General features: G+C 52.9%; 2 protein-coding genes and 2 gene segments (V, D, J or C); all 4 read left to right on the top strand.

Annotated features, from left to right (window-relative positions):
- Positions 1-1,035, top strand: part of LOC104674967 — a 611,567-nt gene extending 610,532 nt beyond the window's left edge. The window contains 1 exon segment of the V gene segment in view: positions 575-1,035. Within this exon segment, the coding sequence occupies positions 575-894 (320 nt within the window).
- LOC104674970 (immunoglobulin lambda-1 light chain-like) overlaps positions 1-6,638 on the top strand; it is a 651,096-nt gene extending 644,458 nt beyond the window's left edge. For 2 of the 5 annotated variants that reach the window (XM_030914091.1, XM_030914088.1), the window contains 2 exons: positions 4,824-4,861; positions 6,177-6,638. In XM_030914091.1, the coding sequence (XP_030769951.1) occupies positions 4,824-4,861; positions 6,177-6,496 (358 nt within the window). In that variant the 3' untranslated portion in view covers positions 6,497-6,638. Of the gene's footprint in view, positions 1-4,822; positions 4,862-6,176 lie in introns of all 5 variants that reach the window. The other 3 variants (XM_030914090.1, XM_030914089.1, XM_030914092.1) reach the window with 3 other exon arrangements.
- Positions 1-12,000, top strand: part of LOC104672491 (immunoglobulin lambda-1 light chain-like) — a 605,026-nt gene extending 593,026 nt beyond the window's left edge. For 2 of the 4 annotated variants that reach the window (XM_030914094.1, XM_030914096.1), the window contains exons 3-4: positions 10,163-10,198; positions 11,542-12,000. In XM_030914094.1, the coding sequence (XP_030769954.1) occupies positions 10,163-10,198; positions 11,542-11,861 (356 nt within the window). In that variant the 3' untranslated portion in view covers positions 11,862-12,000. Of the gene's footprint in view, positions 1-10,159; positions 10,199-11,541 lie in introns of all 4 variants that reach the window. The other 2 variants (XM_030914097.1, XM_030914095.1) reach the window with 1 other exon arrangement.
- LOC104671035 overlaps positions 1-26,576 on the top strand; it is a 724,295-nt gene that overhangs the window by 695,849 nt on the left and 1,870 nt on the right. Inside the window, 2 exon segments of the V gene segment in view lie at positions 23,632-23,666; positions 25,000-25,456. Of these exon segments, the coding sequence occupies positions 23,632-23,666; positions 25,000-25,319 (355 nt within the window).

Below are 26,576 nucleotides of genomic sequence, written 5' to 3'. Positions count from 1 at the left end.
TGTCTAGATGGAGCCCACTCCTTGCCAGGAGAGCCAAGTGGGCTGGGCGGGGGCAGAGCCTGGTGCATGTGAGGGATAGAAAGCTCTAGTTCAAAGCAGGCTTGGGCCTCCCCCCACACTGCCTGCCAGGACAGCTCTACGGGCTGAGCAGGGGACCCACAGTTCACAGAGGAGGCTCTAGGTCCCGGAAGAATAAAGTGGGTAGTGGAGGGGGTATCTAGGGGTGGAAATGAGGGATCCAGGGGTCAAGGCCACATTCCGAATTCAAACTCCAGAGATCAAAGAAGGAACACAGCCTGCCCTGGGTATATGGGGAAATCGAGGCTGTAGAGGAGAGGGGCTGGACCAGGACACCTGGGAAAGGTGACTTGGAAGGGCTCCTAGGAAGGTACAGAGCTGTCTGCCCTCCACAGGGCATGAGTGGAAAGGACAGGGAAAGGAGAGAAGCAGAGAACCCTGAGTGGACCGGACAGCCCCACTGTGAACCCTCCCAGAGACTTTACACAGACAGAGGGGTTCCACAACACCCCAGTGGTCTGTCTGCCCTCTCTCACCCCCTTCCCTGTCCACACAGGTCAGCCCAAGGCTTCCCCCTCAGTCACTCTGTTCCCGCCCTCCTCTGAGGAGCTCCAAGCAAACAAGGCCACACTAGTGTGTCTCATCAGTGACTTCTACCCGGGAGTCGTCAAAGTGGCCTGGAAGGCAGATGGCAGCCCTGTCAACACAGGAGTGGAGACCACCACACCCTCCAAACAGAGCAACAACAAGTACGCGGCCAGCAGCTACCTGAGCCTGACGTCCAACCAGTGGAAGTCCCACAAGAGCTACAGCTGCCAGGTCACACACGAAGGGAGCACCGTGGAGAAGACAGTGGCCCCTGCAGAATGTTCATAGGTTCCCACCCCTCACCCCACCCACGGGGGCCTGGAACTGCAGGATCCCAGGGGAGGGGTCTCTCTCTCCATTCCAAGGCATCCAGCCCTTCTCCCTGCACTCATGAAACCCTCAATAAATATTCTCATTGACAATCAGAAATCTTGTTTAATCTTATTTTTTTCTTAAATTCGTAGCCTCCCCGGGGATCTCAGTGTGGGGTACAGGGAATTCTGCACCCAGTGTCAAAGTCACCCAAGGGGAGGAGGCTCACAGCCTCCCCATCTCCCCAGAGGGTCCTTCCCCTCCCAGTCACCCCTCCCCCAACTCCCCACTGTACCCCTGAGCCAGCAGCCTGGCATCAGTTCACACCAGTCCAACACCCTCCTCAATTTTACTTCTCAACAAAGACCTGATCATGTAAAACCCAGCCTTTCTAATGTGCCATATGTGTCTGGTCATGTGTCTGGGCTGAAGGGTCACCGCTCAGGGACAGGGGGCAGTTCCAGGTGAGATCCCATGTCCCCGTCATCCCACACCCCACCCAACCTGCCAGGGAACCGGGTGAGCTCCCTGTGCCAGTGGGAACCGCAATCCAGAGAACTATCCTGCAGTCTTTGCCCAACTAGGAAGGAACAGGGGCCCAGTGGGAGGTTTGCTGGGGCCCTGTGGGGAGATTCAGGAGAAACGAAGGGGGTCCCCGGAGACCAGATGTGGGTTAGAGGCAGCAATAATGGAAAAAGGACACCCTTGACTAAAGACCACGGTCTCAGCAGGAACAGAAGCTGAAATTCCCTATTGCATACGAGGAACCAGTCAGGAGAGTGTTTACTGGGTGAGTGGTAAATAACTGTGCCGCCATTGGGAACTCGTAAAAACATTGGGAAAGGAATCATGCAGGTGTCTTTGTAAGGCTTCCACAATGCACACTGGCTGAGGAAACACACTGACAAATCCTGAACTAGGGAACCAGTTTAATATGATGAACCATAGCATATCCAAAAGCATGATGATCTCCTTCTCCACCATTAGAAAACCCAAAATACTCTGAAAGATACCAGTGTTTCCTGGAACTCGTTTGGGGAATATGGGGTGAGGTTGATGCACAAGATATTACAGGTGTATGATCACATGGCTGTGGACTGGGGATCAGGCTCAAGGTTAACACTAGAGTGGGGCTGGACGTCAAGCATGAAGAGTGTGAACTACTAAGTCAGGCCCAGGTAGAGTTAGTTTCTGACTGGTTTGTGGATGGATCTTGATGATGGTCAGCCTGCAGGAGCAGGAGGATGTGGGGAAATTGAGAACATGAGAAAAGTCACCAATCTAAGCTCAAACTCCGCATCTATTGATTGCCTGGGGGAGGCTATATCAGAGTTGAATTCAGGATGAGTTTCAGGGCTGTGTCAGGCTGGACAAGAGCTGAGTGAATGTGGGCTGACAGCTCCAGGCAAGGCCTGGCCTCCATTAGGAGTCAGATCCCACAAACCCTCCTGCCCGCAGAGCACCCTCTCCCTTCCTAGCTCGTGACGGTGCAGCCTCCCCACCCAATCCCATGTACACCTGCTGCCTCATCTCAGAGACACTCATCCCAGTGTCTCTGGCAGCAGATGATGTTGGCCTCCTGGGTGTGGAGACCCCAGCTGTCTTGGTGAGTCCTCAATGCCTGGGTACTCTCAGACCCCTTGTCTCTGCCTCCAGCACATCAGGGATGTGGCAGCTGCCTTCACCAGAGCTGCTGGGTAGTCCTGACAGGCCAGGGACAGAGCCTGCAAAGACCGGAAGCTCTGCAGTCACAATGAGGCAAACAAAGGGCCCCTTACAGCTTGATCACAGCCACACCTGATCCAAATTCCAGCCCCTCATTAGAACAACACTTGAGGGTTCCAGTTACCACAGCACCTGTCTGAGCCCATTTCTTGGAGAGGAAAACTGAGACCACCAAGGGCCAGATCCATAGCCCTGCTGGGTACAATGCCATCCCCAGCAGCTGTCTGACCTCCTTTCACTGTGTTGTAAGTTTCCATTATGGAAAACTTTGAACACATACATAAGGAGACACAGGAATAATGATGCCCCCAAGTTCCCATCACCCAGTCCCCCAAATAAGCAATTCACAGACATTACTGACCTACACAAGGCAGAATAACCCCCCACATTACACAATACTTCGTAACAAATACCAGACATCACATCTTTTCAGTTATAAATATCCCATTTCTATGGTGGAAAGATATGGGCTTAAAAATAACTAAAATATTATTACCAAACCTAAATAGAAATTATCACTAATTTCCTAATACTAAGAAATAATCACAGGCTCCTCAAATGCCTCACAAATCCCAGAAGCATACATACTGACTTAGTTATGTCTTGGTGCCGTGGTTATTTTGGGGTTTTTGGTTGCTTATTTGAGAATTCAATATGGCATTAACTGGTGATGGGTGCATGTGCTGTTAGGCTGGTTGTCACTACTGAATACCTCCTAAATTACTCTAGTGCTTCCTGGAAAGGCAGGAGCCGCAGGAACTCAGAGCTGTCTGGGGACTTTCACCTGGTTGGAATAAAGCCACACCTCACAGAACAAGAACCCAGGGCTATCATCTACTTCTGTTTTTGTTTTGTTTTGTTTCTGCAAAATGGTTAGAACTTGGAGGGACATAACTGGATTCAGAATAGACATTGCAAAATAGCTTCCAAGGACATGGGGCTGCTGCCAGCAAAGTCACCCATGTCACACTGCCACTCTTGTAGTAATGTAAGGTGCACAGAATGGTCAATAGCTACATCCCTCAGATGGGAAGGAAGGCAGAGGGTTGAGGCTTCAGTTCACCTCCTTCTCATGAGTGCTGCAGAGTGTCTGTGAAGTCAGGGGTCTACAGCTGGGTTCTGTTCAGCCAGGAGTGAGCTTCATGCTCTAGGAAGGAGCCACTTTGCACACAGATGATCCAGGACCCAGCGATCCTTCCAGGGTGAACAGTTCATGTCTTCTCTCATGGTGAATTCTAGGATTCAAGCTATCTAATATTTTTGAAGCCACTGTCATTATATTTAATTCATGATGACAGGTGACCACCAATGATGAATATTTTCCCAGGGGAGGTCTCCCCAAGTGGCATCAGACTTCCTCACAAATGGCTCCTGATTAGTCAGAGGATAAGAGGTTCTGTCTCATCATGTCCCTTTCTTATTTGTCTGATGTGTTCTTCCTCCCTAAGGCCTAGGATCCCCCACTGATCTCCCATCCCTTAGTGAGAGGTGGTATTTGGAGACCACATTCTGGAGGCTCCCTCATGTCCCGCACTTGAAAAACACAATGACAGCCACCACCCCAGTTGTCCCACCCAACATGAGGCCAGATTTAGGGCTGTAGGGGATGCTCCCAGGGTTACCCTAACACTTGTGGCTGGCATTTCATATTGGGACCTGCCAGGCCTCACTGACCAGGCCGAGCCAACTAGAACTACTCCAGAAGGTGGGGCTGAAACCCACCAAGGTTCCCAGAACACTGCACTCTAGGGCAACAAGCCTCTCCGTGGGAGGAGAGGGGCACCCTCTGCACCACCCCATGGTGTTACCAAAAGTTGAACCATGGGTTGGTACAACTTTGCAGAGAAGAGCCCACCTATCCCATCTGTGGAAATTCACTCCTTAGCGACACTAATGCCCTCCAATAAATTCAATCCTGGGCCTGACTGATGGTTGGCACAAAAACCAAATCAAAGACGCCAGTGTTCTCCAGAAGAATGGATTTCCTGGGATCCTGCTGCAGGTCACAGGATGTCACCGGTCCCCTTCTCTCTGTGGGTTGAGTGTGGGGACCATGTGGACTCCCTCATGAGCAGATGCCACCAGGGTCAGTGGCCCCAGCTTCCTCCTTCACAGCTGCACTGGGGGCTGGGGGTAGGGGCGTCCCAGGGAGGGTTTTTGTATGAGCCTGTGTCACAGTGTTGGGTATTCGGCGGAGGGACCCGGCTGACCGTCCTAGGTGAGTCTCTTCTCCCCTCTCCTTCCCCACCCTTGGGACAATTTCTGCTGTTTTTGTTTGTTTCTACATCTTGTTTCAACTTGTGGTCAGGCTTTCTACCTGGATCCCAGGCCTGAGCAAGGACCTCTGCCTTCCCTGTCAGACCCCTGCCTGCCTCAGCAGGTCACTACGACCCCTTCACCTCTGACCGCAGGGGGAGGGGACTGTATAGAATGACCTCCTAAGCCCGATTTGTCTGTCTCCTCTGTTTGTCTCTCTGTCTGTCTGTCTCTGCATCTGCCAGGGAAGGCTGGGTCTCTAAGCGTTCTTCTGTTCTGGCCGCCTCAGTCTGGGTTCTTGTCGGAGCAGTGTTACTCTTGGGTTACTTCGGTTCCATCTCCTGGGAAATCAGGAACAAGGGGTCTGACGGAGGGACCTCCTGGGAGACTTTAGACGGACCCAATGTCCTCGGGGCTGATGCTCAGGAATCACAGGGCTGGGACCCCGGACCAGAATCCAGACCCAGAGTGAGGCAGGAGGTGGACGGGCTGCCCTGGATGTCTGGGGGCTGCCAGGGACTGAGCCCTGAACCGGCCTGAGGCTCAGGAAACCCAGTCATGAGGGAGAAGGGAGAAGCAGACTCTGGACATCAGAAAGCCAGGGAAAGGGTCTCCACAGGAGAGGATGTGAGCAAAGGGCAGGGTCCTGGGTCTCTTCAGGACATAGCCCCTGTGCCCAGGGCGATCAGAGGGGGAAAGCCCCGCTGCTATGACCAGGTAGCCGGGACATGGGGTGCATGCCAGAAAAGACCCCGTGGAATAAGAGAAACCCCAGGACAGCAGACAGACTCTCTGATCCCCCCAGGCCCTTGCCCCACACACAGGCTCCAGAACACGTTTGGATGGAACAGCCTGTGGGACCAAAACGCCCCAGCATCCCACAGAGCAGGGGAGCCACGCCAGAAAAGTAACCTCAGAGGTCGCCGTGCAGGAGACACAGAACTCTCTTTATCTGCTCAGGGGACAGATGTCACCCAGAAGGCCCTGTCAGGATGGCAGGAGAGGGCAGGGTCAGGGCGCTGAGGGTCAGATATCCGTGTGGGAGGCCAAGACCCTGAGAGATCTCAGGACAGGTGATCAGAAGGTGTCTAAGGTGAAACAGCTCCCAGTGCAGATCAGGACATGGTGGAAAACAGCCTGACCCCTCGGCATGGCATAGACTCTTGGACGCACAGCCCCGGAACAAGCGCACCCCAACACCTTACCATATGCTGAGGTCAGGGACTCACCAGGTGGACACCAGGACTCTGACCCTCTCCCCCTCATCCACCCCGCAGGTCAGCCCAAGGTTGCCCCCTCGGTCACTCTGTTCCCGCCCTCCTCTGAGGAGCTTCAAGCCAACAAGGCCACACTAGTGTGTCTCATCAGTGACTTCTACCCGGGAGTCGTCAACGTGGCCTGGAAGGCAGGTGACAGCCCTGTCAACACGGGAGTGGAGACCACCACACCCTCCAAACAGAGCAACAACAAGTATGTGGCCAGCAGCTACCTGAGCCTGACGCCTGACCAGTGGAAGTCCCAGAAGAGCTACAGCTGCCAGGTCACGCATGAAGGGAGCACCGTGGAGAAGACAGTGGCCCCTGCAGAATGTTCATAGGTCCCACCCCTCACCCCACACCCACAGGGGCCTGGTGCTGCAGGATCCCAGGGGAGGGGTCTCTCCTCCCACCCCAAGGCATCCAGCCCTTCTCCCTGCACTCAATAAACCCTCAATAAATATTCTCATTGACAATCAGAAATCTTGTTTTATCTCATTTTTTCTTTTCTCACATATAATTCCTAGCCTTCCCTGGGTTTTCAGCTTGGGATGGAAAGAATTCTGAGCCCAGTGCAAAAGTTTCCCAGGTGAAGGGGTTCTCAGTCCCCTGGGTATCTCTGCAGGTGGGGCCTTCCTCACCCAGACACCCCTTCCTCAGCTCTCCACTGTACCCCTGAGCCACCAACCTTGCCTGGCTGGGACCAGGGGGGTGTCACACTCTCCTAGATTCTGTCTTTCGGCAGAGACCTAACCACGCATCACACGGCACTGCTCACATGCCTTCTGTGTCTGCTCAGGTCTCTGGGCTGAAGAGTTGCTGGTCTGGGACAGGGGCTATGTCTGCTCTTTGTCAGACGCCAGGTCCCTGACATGGCATCCCTGAACTTGTACACCGAGCCAGTGACTCCAGGGAGCTCTCTGTGTCAGGGGGATCCATGATCCAGAGCTTCATGTTGTCCTGCAAGCATCTGGTGGGATGTAGGTCTTGCAAAACTGGGAAATACCATGGTTCGGCACCAGGATGCAGGACAGTCCTGAGAGGGAAATCAGGAAAAATGAAGGGGTCTCTGAGGAGCCCAGATCCGTGGGCTACAGGCAGAAGTAAGGGTGAAGAGCACCTATGAGTCAATGTCATGGTCTCAGCAGGAACAGAGATGAAAATCCCCATTCCACACCAGACCATTTAGCAGGAAAGGAGTCCATACTTGTGCTGCCACCAGAAGCACTGAGAAGGCTTGGAGAATGAAACATACAGGTGCATTTCCTAGACTTGACAATGCACGTTATCCAAGAGGAGGCAATGAAAAGTTCTCTACTAGGGAAATAATTTCGTATGATAAAGCTTAGCTTTCCTAAAGTTACATTTATCCATCTGGCACCTGAAAAAGCCCCATAATATTCTGCAAGATGCTAGTATTTCATGGAACTAGTTTATGGAACATAAAGTGAGATTTAAGAACAAAGGTTTTACGGCTGTATGATCAGACGGCTGTAGGCTCAGGGTCAGGCTCAAGGTCTAAAGGAGGCCATGTCAAATTCATGACAAGAGTTGGAGCTGGGTCAGACTAGGTCAGGGCTATGTGAATGTGGGGGGAGGACTACAGGCAAGGTCAAGGCATCCAGGAACACTCAGCTCCCCCAGACCCTCCTGCCCACTGGGACCTTCTCCCTCCCTTGTTCACAATGGTGGAGCCTTCCTACCCAAACTGCTATGGAGGCCCTGGATGACTGTGCGTTCTTAGTGCCCAGGGAAACTTAAGACTCCCTGTCTCCGCCTTCAGCACATCACGGATGTGGCACCTGCCTTCACCAGAGCTGCTGGGTGGCCCTGACAGGCCAGGGACAGAGCCTGCAAAGACAGGAAACTCTGCAGTCACAACGAGGCACAGAAAGGGCCCCTTGGTGCTTGATCACAGCCGCCTCTCCTCCAAATCCCAGCCTCTGAATTACAAGAAGACTGAAGGGTTCCACTGGCCACAGTCCTTCTCTAAGCCCATTTCACGAATGCGAAAACTGAGACCACCCAAGGAGGGCCAGATCCACAGCTCTGCTGGGTACAAAGCCACGGTCTACTTCACACCCAGCAGCTGTCCAAAGACTGACCTGCGTTGTAAGTGTATATTATGAAGAACTTTGAACATACAAATAAGGAGACAGAAAGACAACAATGTCCCATGTTCTCATCACCCAGCACTCAAAATAAGCAATTCACAGATGATGCCGACCCACCCACAGCAAAATAAATTCTCCCTTACACAGTATTTAGAAAGAAATACCAGACATCAGATCTGTTCACCTGTAAGTACTCCATTACTGTCCTGGAAGGATATGGACCTTAAAATAACTATAATATCATTACCAAACCTAAATAGAAATTATCCCTAATTCCCTAATATGGAGAATTAAGCAGGGTCTCCTCAAATGCATCACAAACACCACAAGTGCACTGACTTAGTTACATGTTGGTGCTGTTGCTCATATGAGGAGCAATATGGCATCAAATGGTAATGGGTGCATGTGCCGTCAGGCCGGTGGTCACTGGTGAATATCTCCTCAATTGCTCTAGAGCCTCCCGGCAAGGAAGGAGCTGCAGGAGCTGAGAGCTGTCTGGACACCTTCCCCTGGTTGGAATACAGCCATGCCTCCTGGAGCAGGAACCTAGGGCTTCCCTCAGCTTTTCTTTTCCTGGAAAATGATTCTAGCATGAAGGGGATTAACTTGATTCAGATTGGACATTGCAAATGGCTTCCAAGGACATGGGGCTGCTGCCAGCAAAGTCACCCATGTCACACTGCCACTCTTGTAGTAATGTAAGGTGCACAGAATGGTCAATAGCTACATCCCTCAGATGGGAAGGAAGGCAGAGGGTTGAGGCTTCAGTTCACCTCCTTCTCATGAGTGCTGCAGAGTGTCTGTGAAGTCAGGGGTCTACAGCTGGGTTCTGTTCACCCAGGAGTGAGCTTCATGCTCTAGGAAGGAGCCACTTTGCACACAGATGATCCAGGACCCAGCGATCCTTCCAGGGTGAACAGTTCATGTCTTCTCTCATGGTGAATTCTAGGATTCAAGCTATCTAATATTTTTGAAGCCACTGTCATTATATTTAATTCATGATGACAGGTGACCACCAATGATGAATATTTTCCCAGGGGAGGTCTCCCCAAGTGGCATCAGACTTCCTCACAAATGGCTCCTGATTAGTCAGAGGATAAGAGGTTCTGTCTCATCATGTCCCTTTCTTATTTGTCTGATGTGTTCTTCCTCCCTAAGGCCTAGGATCCCCCACTGATCTCCCATCCCTTAGTGAGAGGTGGTATTTGGAGACCACATTCTGGAGGCTCCCTCATGTCCCGCACTTGAAAAAGACAATGGCAGCCACCACCCCAGCTGTCCCACCCAATATGAGGCCAGATTCAGGGCTGCAGGGGATGCTTCCAGGGTTACCCTAACACTTGTGGCTGGCATTTCATATTGGGACCTGCCAGGCCTCACTGACCAGGCCGAGCCAACTAGAACTACTCCAGAAGGTGGGGCTGAAACCCACCAAGGTTCCCAGAACACTGCACTCTAGGGCAACCAGCCTCTCCGTGGGAGGAGAGGGGCACCCTCTGCACTACCCCATGGTGTTACCAAAGGTTGAACTATGGGTTGGTTCAACTTTGCAGAGAAGAGCCCACCTATCCCATCTGTGGAAATTCACTCCTTAGCGACACTAATGCCCTTCAATAAATCCAATCCTGGGCCTGACTGATGGTTGGCACAAAAACCAAATCCAAGATCCCAATGTCCTCCAGAAGAATGGATTTCCTGGGATCCTGCTGCAGGTCGCAGGATGTCACCGGTCTCCTTCTCTCTGTGGGTTGAGTGTGGGGGCCGTGTGGACTCACTCATGAGCAGATGCCACCAGGGTCAGTGGCCCCAGCTTCCTCCTTCACAGCTGCACTGGGGGCTGGGGGTAGGGGCATCCCAGGGAGGGTTTTTGTATGAGCCTGTGTCACAGTGTTGGGTATTTCGGCGGAGGGACCCGGCTGACCGTCCTAGGTGAGTCTCTTCTCCCCTCTCCTTCCCCACTCTTGGGACAATTTCTGCTGTTTTTGTTTGTTTCTACATCTTGTTTCAACTTGTGGTCAGGCTTTCTGCCTGGATCCCAGGCCTGAGCAAGGACCTCTGCCCTCCCTATCAGACCCCTGCCTGCCTCAGCAGGTCACTACGACCCCTTCACCTCTGGCCGCAGGGGGAGGGGACTGTATAGAATGACCTCCTAAGCCCAATTTGTCTGTCTCCTCTCTGTCTGTCTGTCTCTGCATCTGCCAGAGAAGGCTGGGTCTCTAAGCGTTCTTCTGTTCTGGCCGCCTCAGTCTGGGTTCTTGTCAGAGCAGCATTGCTCTTCGGTTACTTCGGTTCCATCTCCTGGGGAATCAGGAACAAGGGGTCCGAGGGAGGGACCTCCTGGGAGACTTTAGACGGACCCAGTGTCCTCAGGGCTGATGCTCAGGAATCAAAGGGCTGGGACCCCGGACCAGAATCCAGACCCAGAGTGAGGCAGGAGGTGGACGGGCTGCCCTGGATGTCTGGGGGCTGCCAGGGACTGAGCCCTGAGCCAGCCTGAGACTCAGGAAACCCAGGAAGGAGGGAGAAGGGAGAAGCAGACTCTGGACACCAGAAAGCCAGGGAAAAGGTCTCCAAAGGAGAGGATGTGAGGAAAGGGCAGGCTCCTAGGTCTCTTCAGGACATAGCCCCTGTGCCCAGGGGGATCAGAGGGGGCAGAGTACACAGCGGGAAAGCCCCGCTGCTATGACCAGGTAGCCAGGACGTGGGGTTGATGCCAGAAAAGACTCCGTGGAATAAGAGAAACCCCAGGACAGCAGACAGACTCTCTGATCCCCCCAGGCCCTTTCTCCATACACAGGCTCGAGAACACATGTTTGGCTGGAACAGCCTGAGGGACCAAAAGGTCCCAGCATCCCACAGAGCAGGGGAGGCACGCCAGAAAAGTAACCTCAGAGTTCGCTATGCAGGAGAGACACAGAGCTCTCTTTATCTGCTCAGGGGACAAATGTCACCCAGAAGGCCCTGTCAGGATGGCAGGAGAGGGCAGGGTCAGGGCGCTGAGGGTCAGATGTCCGTGTGAGAGACCAAGACCCCGAGAGATCTCAGAACAGGTGATCAGAAGGTGTCTAAGGCGAAACAGCTCCCAGTGCAGATCAGGGCATGGTGGAAAACAGCCTGACCCCTCGGCATGGCATAGACCCTCGGACGCACAGTACTGGAACAAGCGCACCCCAACACCTTACCATAGGTCAGGGACTCACCTTACCATGAGGTCAGGGACTCACCAGGTGGACACCAGGACTCTGACCCCCTCCCCCTCATCCACCCCGCAGGTCAGCCCAAGGTTGCCCCCTCGGTCACTCTGTTCCCGCCCTCCTCTGAGGAGCTTCAAGCCAACAAGGCCACACTAGTGTGTCTCATCAGTGACTTCTACCCGGGAGTCGTCAACGTGGCCTGGAAGGCAGATGGCAGCCCTGTCAACACGGGAGTGGAGACCACCACACCCTCCAAACAGAGCAACAACAAGTACGCGGCCAGCAGCTATCTGAGCCTGACGCCTGACCAGTGGAAGTCCCACAAGAGCTACAGCTGCCAGGTCACACACGAAGGGAGCACCGTGGAGAAGACAGTGGCCCCTGCAGAATGTTCATAGGTTCCCACCCCTCACCCCACCCATGGGGGCCTGGTGCTGCAGGATCCCAGGGGAGGGGTCTCTCCTCCCACCCCGAGGCATCCAGCCCTTCTCCCTGCACTCAATAAACCCTCAATAAATATTCTCATTGACAATCAGAGATCTTGTTTTATCTCAATTTTTCTATTCTGACATATAATTCCTAGCCATTCCTGGGTTCTCCATTTAGAGTGGAGGGAATTCTGTACCCAGTGGGAAAGTCACCCAAGGGAGGAGGCTCACTGCCTCCCCCAGTCATCTTCTCAGAGGGTCCTTCCTCTCCCAGTCACCCCTCCCTCAACTCTCCGCCATACCCGTGACCCTGGCATCAGCTCAGACCAGTCCAACACCCTCCTCAATTTTACTTTTCAATAAAGACCTGATCACATAGAACCCAGTTTCCAATGTGCCGTCTGTCTGGTCATGTGCCTTTGTTAAAGAGTCACTGCTCAGGGACAACGGGCAGTTTGAAGTGAGATCCCACGTCCCCATCATCCCACACCCTACCCAACCTGCCAGGGAACCGGGTGAGCTTCCTGTGCCAGTGGGAACCATGATCCGGAGTAGAAAGTTGTCCGTGCAGAGCGGGCCCTGAAATGCAGTTCTTGCCCACCTGGGAAGGATGTGGAACCTAGTGAGGACAGCGTGGTGGCCCTGAGCGGGGTATCAGGGAAAAACGAGGAGCGTTCCAGGACCCCGCTTTGGACTAGAGATGGAAAACCCTTGAGCCCAGGCCAAGATCAGAGCAGGAACAGGGTTGAACTTCCCTGTTCCATCCATGATACCCAGTTAGGAGACCACTTACTAGGTGAGGGGTCCATGGTTGTGCCATCACCAGGGAGACATGAAAAGGCTGGAAAATGGAACCCTTCAGTGTAGTTCTCACTTTCACAATGCACATTAGCTATGAAAGATGCTAACAAGTCCTGCAGTTGTAAACAGTTCTTTTTTTTCTTTTTTCTTTTTTTTTGAGACGGAGTGTTGCTGTGTGGCCCAGGCTGGAGTTCAGGGGCGTGATCTCGGCTCACTGCAAGTTCCGCCTCCCAGGTTCACGCCATTCTCTTGCCTCAGCCTCCCGAGTAGCTGGAACTACAGATGCCCACCACTATGCCCGGCTAATTTTTCTATCTTTAGTAGAGACGGGGTTTCACTGTGTTAGCCAGGATGGTCTTGATCTCCTGACCTCGTGATCTGCCCACCTCAGCCTCCCTAAGTGCTGGGATTACAGGTGTGAGCCACTGTGCCCGGCCAACAGTTCATTTTATGCAACCTTGCAAGTCAAGAATTCTATTCACTGTCCCAACCAACTTAGCCCTAGGGTGCTCTTCAAGACACTGATATTCATGTCACTAGTGCTGGGACATGTGCCGAGGCTAAGGCACACAGATGATTCGTTGTGATCAAATGGGTCAGGCTCAGGGTTAACACTGGCCAGGTCAGAAAGACAGCACAGGGATGCGATCTCAACCATGAAGAGTCTCAAATTCTAAAGTCAGGGGACACAGTAGAGTTAGATTATGGTTATGGCTGGAGCCACGATGGCCAGCCTGTGTGAGGGTAGGACTCAAGTGGCCTGGACTGAATGAGAAAGGTACCATCTCAAGCATAGAATGGGCATCACTGGCTATCTGATGGAGGCTGTGTCAAAATCATATTCACCCAAGAATCAGGGCCAGGTCACACAAGGTCAGGGCAGGGTAAGTGTGAATTAAGGGCTACAGGCAGGTCAGGCTTTCATAAGACTCAGCTATCCTAGACCCCACCCCACCAGGGCCTACTCCCTCCCTCACTCATGTGACTCAGCCCCTCCATGTGCACCTACAGCCTGATGTCAGAGACACAATTGTCCCAGGGTCCCCGACAGTGGGTGAGATGGCCTTGGGAGATGCACTTCCCAGCACTCCTCATCAGTCTTGGGTGCTGTCAGACCCCTTTTTCGTGCCTCCAGCACATCAGCGATGTGGCGGGTGCCTTCACCAGAGTTGCTGGGTGGTCACGCCAGGCCGGAGACAGAGCCTGCAAGGGCAGGGAACTCTAGGGGCATAGTGGGGCAGAGAAGGGGCTCCTCTTGGAGCCTAATCATAGCCACCCCTGCCCCAAATCACAACCTACAAGTTAGAAGGAAACTTAAGGGTCCTGATTCCCACCACCCTGTCTGGCCCCTTTTCATGGATGTGAAAGCTGAGACTCCGACAGCAAGGAGGACCACATTGCTCTCCACCTTCTCAATGTCCCTGCTGGGTAGGATTCCAGACTCCCCTCTGGATGCCCCCCGGTGCTGTCCCAAGACTAATCTCTCTCATTACTGCCTTGCAAGATATTACAGGAAACTGACAGTAAGAAAATTTAAAAACATGAGATAATACAGCTCATGTTGACCCACCCACAATCAAGCAACCTCTTTTACACAGTTGTTTGCAGCAAATTGTAGACATCATGTCCATTAGTCTAAACATTCCATTTGTGTCTCTAAACATATTGACCCCCGCAAAACTACATTCTTACAAACCTAAATAGAAATTATCAATAATTCTTTCATATCCAAAAAAGGACGTTTCCCATCAAATACTTCACAAATGTTCTATGCTTCTTTCACTAGACCTGTGTTTGTGTTGTTGTTATTTTGTGGTTTTGCATTTCATTTCTATGAGGATTCCACACGGTTTGAAATTGTGACTGGTGGCTGCGTTTTTAGACCTGTTCCGTCTGCAGGTATCTTCCTAGTTGATTTTTAATTTCCTTGCAAGGCAGGAGTTACAGGAGCTGAGGGTTGGTCCCAGGACCTTCCCATGGTCAGGATGCAGCCTGCTACCTCCCCAGGCCGGAACCAAGCACTCCTCTCTGCTTCTGCATTTCCTGAAAATGGGTTCTTGGACAGAAAGTTTTAACAAGGCCCCGTGCAACTTTTCAGCAAGACCGCTTGGCTAGTGGGCTCCCATATGGGGTCATCTATTTGTGACGTTAGCTGAGCTTTGCACTTAGTATCCAGTGCCATTAGTTGGTATACAGATGCAAGGTGACTGCACTTCAGTTCGACTACCTTTTCCTCCTACTGAGCATCTGTAAAGGGTGTGCCCTCATATGTTCTGTGCTTCTCTGGGAGTACGATTCTTATTTCAGTAAGAAATAGCATAGGCATGTTGAATCTTTCCTTTCATTTAGCATCTTAATAATGATGACCGTGTTGCCTGCCATCTTGTGAAGATGAACAATTATTTCATGGTGAGCTCAAAGTTATGTTACTGTATGACTCACTTGAGTCCACCACAGTTCTGTTTTATTGATGATGAAAATGACCCACCATGGCCCACTGGGTGCCTCTTCTGGTGGCCCCTGGATTCTCCTGAAAGAACCCAGTAGATCTCGACAGCTTTCTGCTCTCTGTTCACAATCTGTCCTGGGCACATCTTTCTCCTGCCTTTGTGTCTGGAATTGCCCATTAACCTTAAGTGGACTGGTCCCCGTAAGTGGGAGGTGGGATTTAGTGACCACACTTGGGATGCTACTCACACAGCCCTTTTGAGTCAGAAACTCCAGACATACCCAAAAATGAGACGAGACCCTGAATGGGTAACAGAGGCTTGCTTCCAACTTCTCCCTGGAGGTTGAGGCTGGTATTTCATACTAGAACCTAGTGAGCCCATCCCAAACTAAGACAACACCAGGATAGAAGTGAGACCCCCTGGAGATGTGGTTGTGGTCACATTGGAGCTTCCCATGACTGTTGGCTCTGGGGCAAGCTGCCCCTCCTCTAAGGCACTCACTGGGGAAACCTGAGGACGCCTCCAGCTCTTATCCTGTAGTCACACCAAGAGATCAGGGTTACAACCCTATAAGTATAGACAGTCCCTGTCCCCTTCCGTGTCATTTCACTCCTTCATGAAGCAAATGCCCTCCAAAGAGCTCATTCCCATTCCTGGGTCACAGTCACATGGAAAACCTGATCCAGACACCAACTTCCTCAGGCCTATCCATTTCCAGATATCCCATTATTGTATACACGGGGTCAACCGTCCCATCTCAGCTCCAGAAGGGCAGGCAGGTGTGTGGACTCTGCTGAGCAAATGCCCGCCAGGGGCAGTGGTCTGGCTTCCTGCATCAGCTTCAGGTGGGGGATGGGGAGGGGGAGTTGGGGGCCCCAGGGAAGAGTTTTTGTATGAATCTGTGTCACGGTATTTGGTATTCTGTGGAGGGACCCAGTTGACCATTTTAGATGAGTGTCTTCTTCCCTTTCCTTCCCTGCTCTCGCCAAGCTGGTGACAATTTTATTCTGATTTTGATCTTTGTCTAGGACTTGCCACAGCCTGTGGTCAGGGTTTCCTTTAGAACCTTGGTCCTGGGAGGCCAATCTCTCCCCTCCCTATTCAGAACCCCTGTATGCCTCAGCTGGTCACTCAGATACCTTCATCTCCTCTGACCCCAGAGGCAGGCAGCTCCAAGACAAGACCACACTGGAATGTCTCATGAGTGACTTCTGCCCGAGAGCTGTGACAGTGGCCTGGATGGTAGATGACATCTCCATCACCAAGTGTGTGGAGACCACCACGCCCTCCAAACAGAGCAACAAGGCTACCTGAGCCTAGTGCCAGACAGTGGAAGTCCCACAACCTCTACAGCTGCCAGGTCACGCAGGAAGGGAATACTGTGGAGAAGACAGTGGCCCCTGCAGCATGTTCTTAGGTGTCCGACCCTCACCTACCCACGGAGTCCTAGACCTGCGGGATCAGGGCATGTGTCTCCCCTCCCACCCCAAGTCATCCAACCCTTCTCCTTGCACCCCCAAAACCCTCAATAAATATCCTCATTGGCAACAAGAAATCCTGCTCCCTCTCTTCGTTTCTTATCTAATATTTAATTTGCAACCTCCTTGAATTCTCAGTGAGGATGAGGAAAATCCTGGTGCCCAGTTTATTGGGTGAGAAGTCCATGGTGGTGCCATCACCAGGAACTGGTGGAAAGGAACTGGGAATGGAAACTCACAGGTGAATTTCACAGATTTTCAAGACACATGTTGGCTAAGCAAAGACACTGACAAGCCCTGCAACAGGGAAACAGGAAGTCCAGAATCCTGCTCAACGTCCCAGCCAACTCAGTGAGCCCTAGCATGCTCTACAAGATACTGTTGTTCATGTCACTAGCTCTGGAACCTGGGGTGAGGCTGGGGCACCCAGGTGACCAGTTATGATCAAATGGGCTTAAAGGTTCAAAGTTAACCAGCACATGGCTGAGATCTCAACCATGAAGTTCCCGATTCTAAAGTCAGGCTCTAGGGTGGAGTGAGTGTGTGCTTGGTGTGTGGCTGAGCCTGCGATGGTCAGCTTGTGTGAGGGGAGGACTCCGGTGGACTGAGACAAATGAGCAAAGACACTGTCCCAGGCACAGAATGGGCATCCCATGGTTATCGGGGAGAGTCTGTGTCAGAGTCTCTTTCTGGACTAGAGTCAAGGCTGGTTCACGCAAGGTCAGCACAGGGTGGACGTGACCTTGGGGCTATAGGCAAAGTCAGGCTTCCCCAGGACCTCAACTGCCCCAAACACCCTCATCCCACCAGGCCCCACTCCCTCCATGAGTCACGTTGTTCCGTCGTCCCCTCACCCCCTGCACCATGGTGGACGTGCAGCCTCACTCAGAGACACCCTCATCCCAGGGTCCCTGACAGAGGGCAATTTGGTCCCTTGAAGGCCTTGACTGCCTCGGTGAATCCATAGTGACCGGGCTGGGACCCCCACTGTTTCTGGTTCATCAGGGACATAGGAGCAGCTGCTGAGTGGCCAGCCAGGGCAGGGACAGAGCTGCAAGGCCTGGGGACTTTTTCCACAATGATGTAGAAAGAGAGGGGCCTCTTTGGAGCTGAATCTCAGCCACCCCTGCCCCAAATCACAGCTGTGAGCTGAACTGAATTTCAGGCACCCAGAGTTCCTCCGCCTCTGTTTGACCCATTTCACAGCTATGAAAATTCAAGCCCATGGGAGACACGGTCCCAAGCTTCACCCTCTCTATAAGTTACTGTATGTTTTTATGATGAAGATCTCTGAACACAAAAATAGGGATACAGAAGAATAGTAATGACTCCAAGGTTCCCATCACCCGGTCCCCAGCATCATCCATTTTCAGATAATGCGGACTCACCCACAGCAAAAGAACTAAACTACTCCCTCAGGCAAGGGCGTGAAGCAAATGCTAGTCATCACATACTTAACTGGAGAGAATATCAAGGATTTCTTGACATCAAAAATAGTTAATCAGGGTCTCATCAAATGTCTTGTGAATATCATTGTGTCTCTTTTTAGTTGACTCTGTGGTGCTGCTGCATATTCGTAGTTTTAATTTCGTTTCTATGTGAATTAAATACTTGATGATATCACTGGTGAATGTGTTTTTAGGCCCATTCCATCTGCAGGTGTCTCCCAAATGGCTCTGGCTTTCCCTGGCAAGGCAGGAGCTGCAGGAGCAGTGAGCTGGTCCCACAGTCGGGATGCAGCCACCGCCTCCCTGAGAGGAATCCAGTACTTCCCTCAACCTCTCTTTTCCTAAAAAATGGTTCTAGCATCAAGAGCTCAAGGGGGTTCAGGCTGGACATTGGCATAATCCCTTCCCAGGACATGTGGCATGTGGCTACTTCCGGAAAAAACACCCATGTTGTGTTGTCATTCCTTTAGTGACATCAGCTGCATCTGATGATCAATAACTTCGTCCCTCAGATGAGATGGAAGGCAGAGGGCTGAGGCTTCAGTTCACCTCCTCCTCATGAGGGCTTCCTGAAGGGAGGGCCCAGCAGCTGCAATGGGCACTCGGGAGTGTGCTTCATGCTTTGGGAAAAAGAAAAAATGTATATTCTTCCCTTTCATTCACCACTTTGATAACTGATGATCTGATGCCTGGACATCCTTCAGGGCAAACCGCTGGTGTGCATGTCAGGACATCTGACATGCGGGTTCCACTGTGATTATATTGAATTGGCAATGACAATGCGGCTACAAAACATGAACACTTAGCCACTGGGCACCTCCTCAGGTGGCATCTGATTTTCTCCCATTGCCCCAGGAGCTTCCATGGCTCCTGATTTCTCAGAGGATGAGAGGTTCTGTCTCATCATGTCCCTTTTCTGCCCCAGGCCTGGGATACCGCACTGACCTCACATCCCTTAGCGGAAGGTGATATTTGGAGACCACACGCGGGAGCTCCTTTATGTCCCCCTTACTTGAATAATGTAAGTGGTTGCAATGGCAACCACTGCCCCACCCACCAACATCAGAACAGGTTGAGGGGTGCAGGAGATCCTTCCATTTTACCCTGGATGGGGCTGGCATTTCCAGTGGGGACCAGCCAGGCCTCACTGGCCAGGCCCATCCCAACTAGGACAAGCCCAGGGAAGGTGGGGCTGAGTCACAGCTACGTTCACAGGAAGATTCCCAGGACACCGCACTCTAGGGTAACCTGCTTCTCCCTGGAGGGAGACGGTACTCTCTGCATCACCCAGGGTGTCACCAAGTAGTCAGTGTTGAGTCAGCTCCACCAGGGAGACCATTTTTCCCTGACCACATAAGTTCACTCCTAGTGACACAATGCCCTCCAATAAACTCATCCCCATGGCTGCATGATAGTTGCTGGGAAAACCAAATCCATTGTCCTCCAGGAACCAGGATTTCTAGGGATCCTGCTGCTGGTCACAGGATGTCACCTGTCAACCTCTCTCTGTGGGGATGAGTGTGGCAGCCGTGTGAACTCCCTCATGAGCAGATGCCACCAGGAGCAGTGGCCCCAGCTTCCTCCATCACAGCTGCAGCGGGGGTTGGGGTAGGGGCGTCCAGGGAGGGTTTTTGTATGAGCCTGTGTCACAGCATTGGGTGTTCGGCGAGGGGACCAAGCTGACCATCCTAGGTGAGTCTCTTCCCCCTCCTTCCCTGCTCTCCCCAAAAGTACTGAGAAATTTTCTGCTGCTTTTGTTCTTTTCTGTATCTTTTGTTGACTTGTGGTGAAGCTTTCTCTCTGGAGCCTAGGTCCTGGTCAAGGATCTCTCCCCTCACTGTTCAGACCCTTGCCTCAGTGGGTCACCAAGACCCCTTCACCTCTGGCCTCAGAGGTAGGGCACTAGACTGGATGAGCTACTGAAACTCAATCGTCTGTCTGTCTGCCAGGGCCAGGCTACTTCCCTAAAACTTGCTGAGTTCCGTCCTCTCCCCGCCTGGGCTTCTGACTGCCTACCGAGCTTTGTGCAAGGGAAACTGAGGCCCCATCTCATGGGGGAGAGAGAACAAAGTGTTCAAAGGAGTGACCACCTGGGAGACTTTAGAAGGACCTGAAACCCTCAAAGCCAAGATTGGGAAATGAAAAATCAGAGTCTCAGGGCCCAGTCCCCTGGACTGTGGGACTCCGGATCCAGGCTGGTAACAAAGTAGGAGGTGCTGGGGCCTCTCTGGGTTTCTGTAGGCTCCCAAGGAGAGAGCCCTGAGCTGGCCTGGGACCCCTGAAGCCCTGTCAGGAGGGAGGGAAAGGCTCTGGACATGAAGGAGCCAGGCAAAGGGTCACGAAAGGCCATGGCATTCTGGGAGGTGGTTGCTGGGTCCCTATGGGAGGCACCCCTAGAAGCAGGAACCCCTGAGTTCACTGACAGGCAGATCCCAAGGCACAAAAAGTGTAGATTGACCCTAAACACAGAGAGACTCTAACACAGACTCCACAGAAAAAGAGCCCAGGACAGACAGACAGTGGGACTTGGGTGAGCAAAGGCCCTGACTCCACTGCAGAGGATCCAGGAGATATGGGTACAAACAGAGCCCTTAGGTGAGAGACCCACTCTCCCCTAACCCAGAGCAGTTGTGTCAGGTGAGAAAAGTTTCCACACTGAATCTGACAGGAGGCTCACAGAGCTCAGAGAACACAACCAGAGCTGGACCACGTCAGGATGACAGGGTGAAGCAGGGCCAGGAAACTGAAGGTCCACTCTCTGTACAAAAGGTCCAAGTCCTAGGAAGGTTTCCAAGCAGGCGATGGGCAGGGGTCAAGCTCAGAGGTTTTCTGACTGACCGAGTTCTTTTAGGAACATCATATCACACCCTTCTGAGACAGTGTGGACCACATCTGAGAGGTCCTGCACTGGCACTGGGGGGCCTGAACACTCCTCACACACTGATGTCAGGGGCTCCCCAGGTGGACACCAGGACTCTGACCCCCTGCCCCTCATCCATTCCGCAGGTCAGCCCAAGGCCACTCCCTTGGTCACTCTTGTTCCCGCCCTCCTCTGAGGTGCTCCAAGCCAACAAGGCCACACTGGTGTGTCTCATAAATGCCTTCTACCCAGGAGCCGTGACAGTGGCCTGGAAGGCAGATGGCACCCCAGTCGCCAAGGGCATGGAGACAACCACACCTTCCAAACAGAGCAACAAGTACGCGGCCAGCAGCTACCTAAGCCTGATGCCCGAGCAGTGAAAGTCCCACAGAAGCTACCGCTGCCAGGTCACACACAAAGGGAGCACCGTGGAGAAGACAGTGGCCCATGCAGAATGTTCTTAGGCCCCCGACCCTCACCCCACCCACAGGGGCCTGGAGTTGCAGGATCCCAGGGCAGAGGTGTTCCCTCCCACCCCAAGTCATCCAGTCCTTCTGCCAACACCCAGTAAACCCTCAATAAATGTCCTCCTTGTCAATCAGAAAACATGCTGTCTGCTCATTTTTGTTTATCCACTTTCCTTCCTAAATTTGATTATCTCCAACCAAAGGTGAACACAGTCCTTTGAACTTGTGATAGTGCTGCCTGGGAGCATCCTGATGTTTCTCTGAGGCATACTTTTTCCATCACCTCATCCCCATAGAATGTTCCAGAATAAGGAAATAGTCTTCAGAAGGACCCAGGCATCTTCATTCTTACCCATGTCTCCGCTGTACTTCCTGCTGCCCTGTGAGCATATCCAACTCTGGCTGCCTGGGGACACACCCTCCTTACATCCCTACGGCCCTGGGAGAACATCTCAGCTCCCTTCCTTGTTGCCCTTGGCCCTCACTGTCCAGATGCCATCCCTCTCTCAAGGTGTTTGTCCATCCCCCTCCAAGGCCATGTGGTCACCCCACCTGTATTTCCTCATCAAAGCCTAGAGCATCTCCCCTTCTCCATGGGCACACTCTGTTCCCGTCATCCCAGGGACCCTACCCTCCACCCCCACAAACCCCCCTTGTAACAATCACTGATGGGACGCTTATCCCCTCGACCCTAGTCACTCACCCCACATCCCCGTCTGGGTGCCTCTCATCCCAGGTGTCACTGGATGTCTCAGCTGTATTCAACATTCGTAGGGGACAAGGGTCAGCTCTGCTCCTCACTGATGCCACTACGAAAGTCTAATGTCCTGCTGTGCACAAGTGGTCAAATGACTGATGAGTTCAAAGTCAAGAGTCAGATTCTGGGGTTATGACAGGAGCTTGGGTGAAGCTGATTTGTCTTCTGAAGAACTCAACATGGGATCTGAGCTACAATACACACACACGTGCACTTGCACACCATGCACACAAACATACATGTTCATGTTGGGCATCTTTCTGGAAGGATCAGGAAGGGCCCAGGTAGAAGGAGCTGCAGTCAGGCCCAGGTCAGGACATGAGCAAAGCAAATCTGGGACCTGCAGTCTCCAGGCTTTGGGACTAGGGGGTCACCCCTGGATATGGGAGGGTGGGGCAGAGTTTCCTGTCCAGGCCAAGGGTAAGATAGAAGATGTGGAAGGGATTCAGATCAGGGATCAGCAGGCCACATCTCAGCGGTCAGGGGAGGTGCTTGCTGTGGGGAATACTGTTGGAGACTACAGGATGCCAGGTGTGTGTCCCAGGTGTGAGCTCTTCAGGTGATGGGCCCAGACCAGGATGCAGGTCCAGGCTGTGTGTGTCCAGGCCCCGCACTCCACATGTCCATCCACTGTGGGTACCCCCCAATGCTGGTGACACTCCTGAGCACAGGCTGTGTAGGTCACCCATGCATGTAGGGGACTGCACAGCACACAAATGTGGGGGTGTGTGTAAGCCGAGGGAACTGAAGGGGACGCAGAGATCCCACACACCTAGAGCTCCTGGAGGAAACCACACTGCCAGTGAGGTCTATGATCTCCCTTGAGGAGCTCTCCTCTGGGCCACTGCAGCTCTAATCCAGCACACACAGCCTGTAGGTAGGAAGCTGTCCCCGTAAGCTCAGGAGGAGGACCTGGGCAGTGACCTGTGAGCTGCTCCTTCAGGACAGCTGGGCCAAGGATGCTGGAGCTCAGGCCTTACAGTGGGGTCTGTGTCCCTGTGGTCAACGTCATTCTCCCCACAAGCCCCAGTCACCATTCCAAGCCTATCCCACCATGACCTCCAGTGCTGAGGATGTGGGGGGCATCAAGGACCCTCCCCACCATTCCCAGCTTCTCAGAGGGGTCCCAGATGCACCATGTCAGTGGTATCACCCAGCCGCTCACCTCCTCCTCCTCCCTGGCATTCCTGACACCAGCTGATCCAAGCCACCCAACTCCCCCTCAGAAATGCAATCACCTGGGAGACAATAACACACAGACCTGTCAACCCTTCCCATGACTTGGGTGGATGAACTCCCACACCCCCAAGGAAGTGATATTCGGGTCAGTAGAAGGTGACCCCTTTACCCCACCTGTGGCTCAACCACCCATGAGAAAAAGGGGCTGCACCCTGTGTCTTGTGAGCAGCTGCAGGGTTGCAGGGGGGTTGGATCGGGTGTATTAGGAGGGTTTGTGTGCAGGGTCATATCACAGTGTAATGTGTTCGGAAGTGGCACCAAGTTGACCGTCCTCGGTGAGTCCCCTTTTCTGTTCTTTTGGGTCTACAGTGAGATCTGGGGAGACTTTTCTCACCTTTCTGTTCTCTCTAGGGCAGGGGTCTCAATCTCTCGGGGGTCTGCCACCATTGCCTTTTTTCCTGGCTTTAAACTCCTCCAGCCTGTCCCTTCTTAGGTACTTGGTGGGGCATGATGGGAAGATCCCAGTGACCTCTTCCTGCTCCCTGCCGAGGCCTGAACCTGCCGCTCTCACTTACAGGGCATTCTCCCCTGGGCTCTGGGATGTTCTGCTCCCTCACACAGAGGCTCCAGGCCCCAAAGACCAGCAGAGCAGGGGCTCTGGCTAGGGCACCAGGGCCGTGGGACAGGGGAAGGATGCTGGAAACAGTTCAGCTTCCTAGGGTTCTGGGTCCCAACTATGGGGCTGCTTTAAAAACCAAGAAGGGAGACCTTTGACTGGGGACTTACGGAAATGAAGGGGGACAAGGATGGACAAAGAATGTCCTGTGAGGTGGCCCCAGGGTGCTGGGTCCCTCCTCCCCCAGGACAGACAGGCTGCCACGGATAGAGTGGTTCTCAGGACATTCAGGCCAAGGTTAGAGCCTTCCCATCCTACCAAAAAGGAGAGACCCCAAAGCAGATGCTGAGGGAGGCACTCCTGGTGGGCACAGGTGACAGGGACCAGTCAGGACAGACAGATGTCTTAGCACAGCCAGATCTCCCAATATGACAAGGAGACTCCATAGAGCAGACATAGTGCTAGGCTCAGAACAGACAATATACTTCACCTGAAAGCCCTCCATCTCCTGGACTCCCAGGGAGCCGGCTCGCGGGACTGACACCCCATCCCCACCAAGGGGCCCCTGTGGGAAAGTGGGGCAGAGACTGCAATGATGGTGCCAGGGGGACAAGTGGGGAAGAAACTCACTCATCAAAAGAGAGGAGAACCTAAAAACAGGACACAGATGCCCTCGTGAATAGACCCAGAGGAGGGACCTGGCAGGGGATGTTCAGACAGAGACGTCCCCCAAGGAAAGAGGAGGGCCCAGGGCTGAACCCAACCAGCGTCAGGGAGCACAGGTGAAGTGAGAGCTGGGTGATGACGAGGGGAGAATCTGAAGATGAGGCTGAAGCAAAAGAGGCCTGATTCTCTTCAGTCCTTAGATGCTGAGAAATTTCCCATCAGGAGGTGAGGGTCCCCACCACCGCCAAGTTGACCTCAGTACAGCAAGACCCAGACTAAGGTCCCTATCCTGGGCCTTAGTCCTTCATCCACCTGAAAACTGAGGTCAGGGGTTCCCCAGGTGAACACCAGGACTCTTGAACCCCTCCCCGTCATCCACCCCGCAGGTCAGCCCAAGGCTTCCCCCTCGGTCACTCTGTTCCCGCCCTCCTCTGAGGAGCTCCAAGCAAACAAGGCCACACTAGTGTGTCTGATCAGTGACTTCTACCCGGGAGTCGTCCAAGTGGCCTGGAAGGCAGATGGCAGCCCTGTCAACACGGGAGTGGAGACCACCACACCCTCCAAACAGAGCAACAACAAGTACGCGGCCAGCAGCTACCTGAGCCTGACGTCCGACCAGTGGAAGTCCCACAAGAGCTACAGCTGCCAGGTCACGCACGAAGGGAGCACCGTGGAGAAGACAGTGGCCCCTGCAGAATGTTCATAGGTTCCCACCCCTCATCCCACCCACAGGGGCCTGGAGCTGCAGGATCCCAGGAGAGGGGTCTCTCTGCATCCCAAGCCATCCAGCCCTTCTCCCTGCACTCAAGAAACCTTCAATAAATATCTTCAGTCAACCAAAAACCTTGGGTTTTGTGTTTTGTTTCTGTTTATACATTTTCTACCCTAAATTCGTCCAACCTGCAAGATGAACAAAATTATTTTAGATTTGTGAGAATGGAGTCTGGATTGTTTTTGAGAGGTAGTTCCACCATCACCTAGAAAGGCCCTGAGAATATTCCAGAACACAGCCTTGGGCAGCAGGTCCCAGGATTGCCCCTCTTTCCCATACGTGTTGTGTTTGTGTGGACATGTCCACCTCCAGCAGCCTGGGGTGACCTCTCCTTGGTTCCCCATGGCCTCCAGAAGAACGAGTTCCCTCCACAGATCATAAGGTCTCACTCCCTGGACAGTCTCTCCCTCTCTCAAGGGGTCCTTCCTTCTCAGGCTGAAGGAGCCTCTCCAGTCCATGGGCCCTTGGTTTCCCCTACTCCTTAGTGGCCCACGCTGTTCCTGACTCCCAGGACCCTGCCCTCTACCCCCACATCTATCTCTGAAACAGGCACAGCCTAGACCCTGATCCTCTGGACCCAAGTCACTCACCCCACAGGACAGTTGGGTACCCTTGGCACCACATGTGTCACCAGTGTCCCTGTTATACTTAAGTGCCCAGGGGGATAAGGGTCAACCCTAATCTCTCTCAGGTCAAAGTCAGCCATGAGATTCCGGAGTGGTGCCATAGACGTGCCTGTAAACCAATTGGTCTTTTTAAGAGCTGTATGTGGGATCTAAGAACCGGGTTGATTATTGTCCTGGGAGGTAGCACAGGATGGGGGGCCCGGGCTATGAGACAAACACACACCCACACATATTCACAAACATAAACACACACGAACACCTCATAGGCACACAGGTATTCACAAACAAACTTGCCTGCATGCAAACACACACACACTCTCCTGTGCTATTTAGAATCACTGCCACATGGGCATCCCACTAAGGGCTGTGTTGGGCATCCAGAACCCTCCCAGTGGACTCGGTTCTCCAATGGGGACCAGCTCCACATTCCATGTGGCATAAACAGACTTCTCGCTTCTTCCATGGTGACAGTCTCCAAAGGATCTGAGCTGGGACACATGGCTTCCTCCAGGACAAAGAGTAGCAAGGGACCCAGATGTGATGTGCAGACATGCCTCCTCCCTCT

This window comes from Rhinopithecus roxellana, chromosome 13 (genome assembly GCF_007565055.1).
Source record: "Rhinopithecus roxellana isolate Shanxi Qingling chromosome 13, ASM756505v1, whole genome shotgun sequence".
In the NCBI taxonomy this organism is placed as follows: Eukaryota; Metazoa; Chordata; class Mammalia; order Primates; family Cercopithecidae; genus Rhinopithecus; species Rhinopithecus roxellana.
The sequence above is the reverse complement of the archived record's forward strand: the minus strand, read 5'-3'. Positions and strand labels throughout refer to the sequence as shown.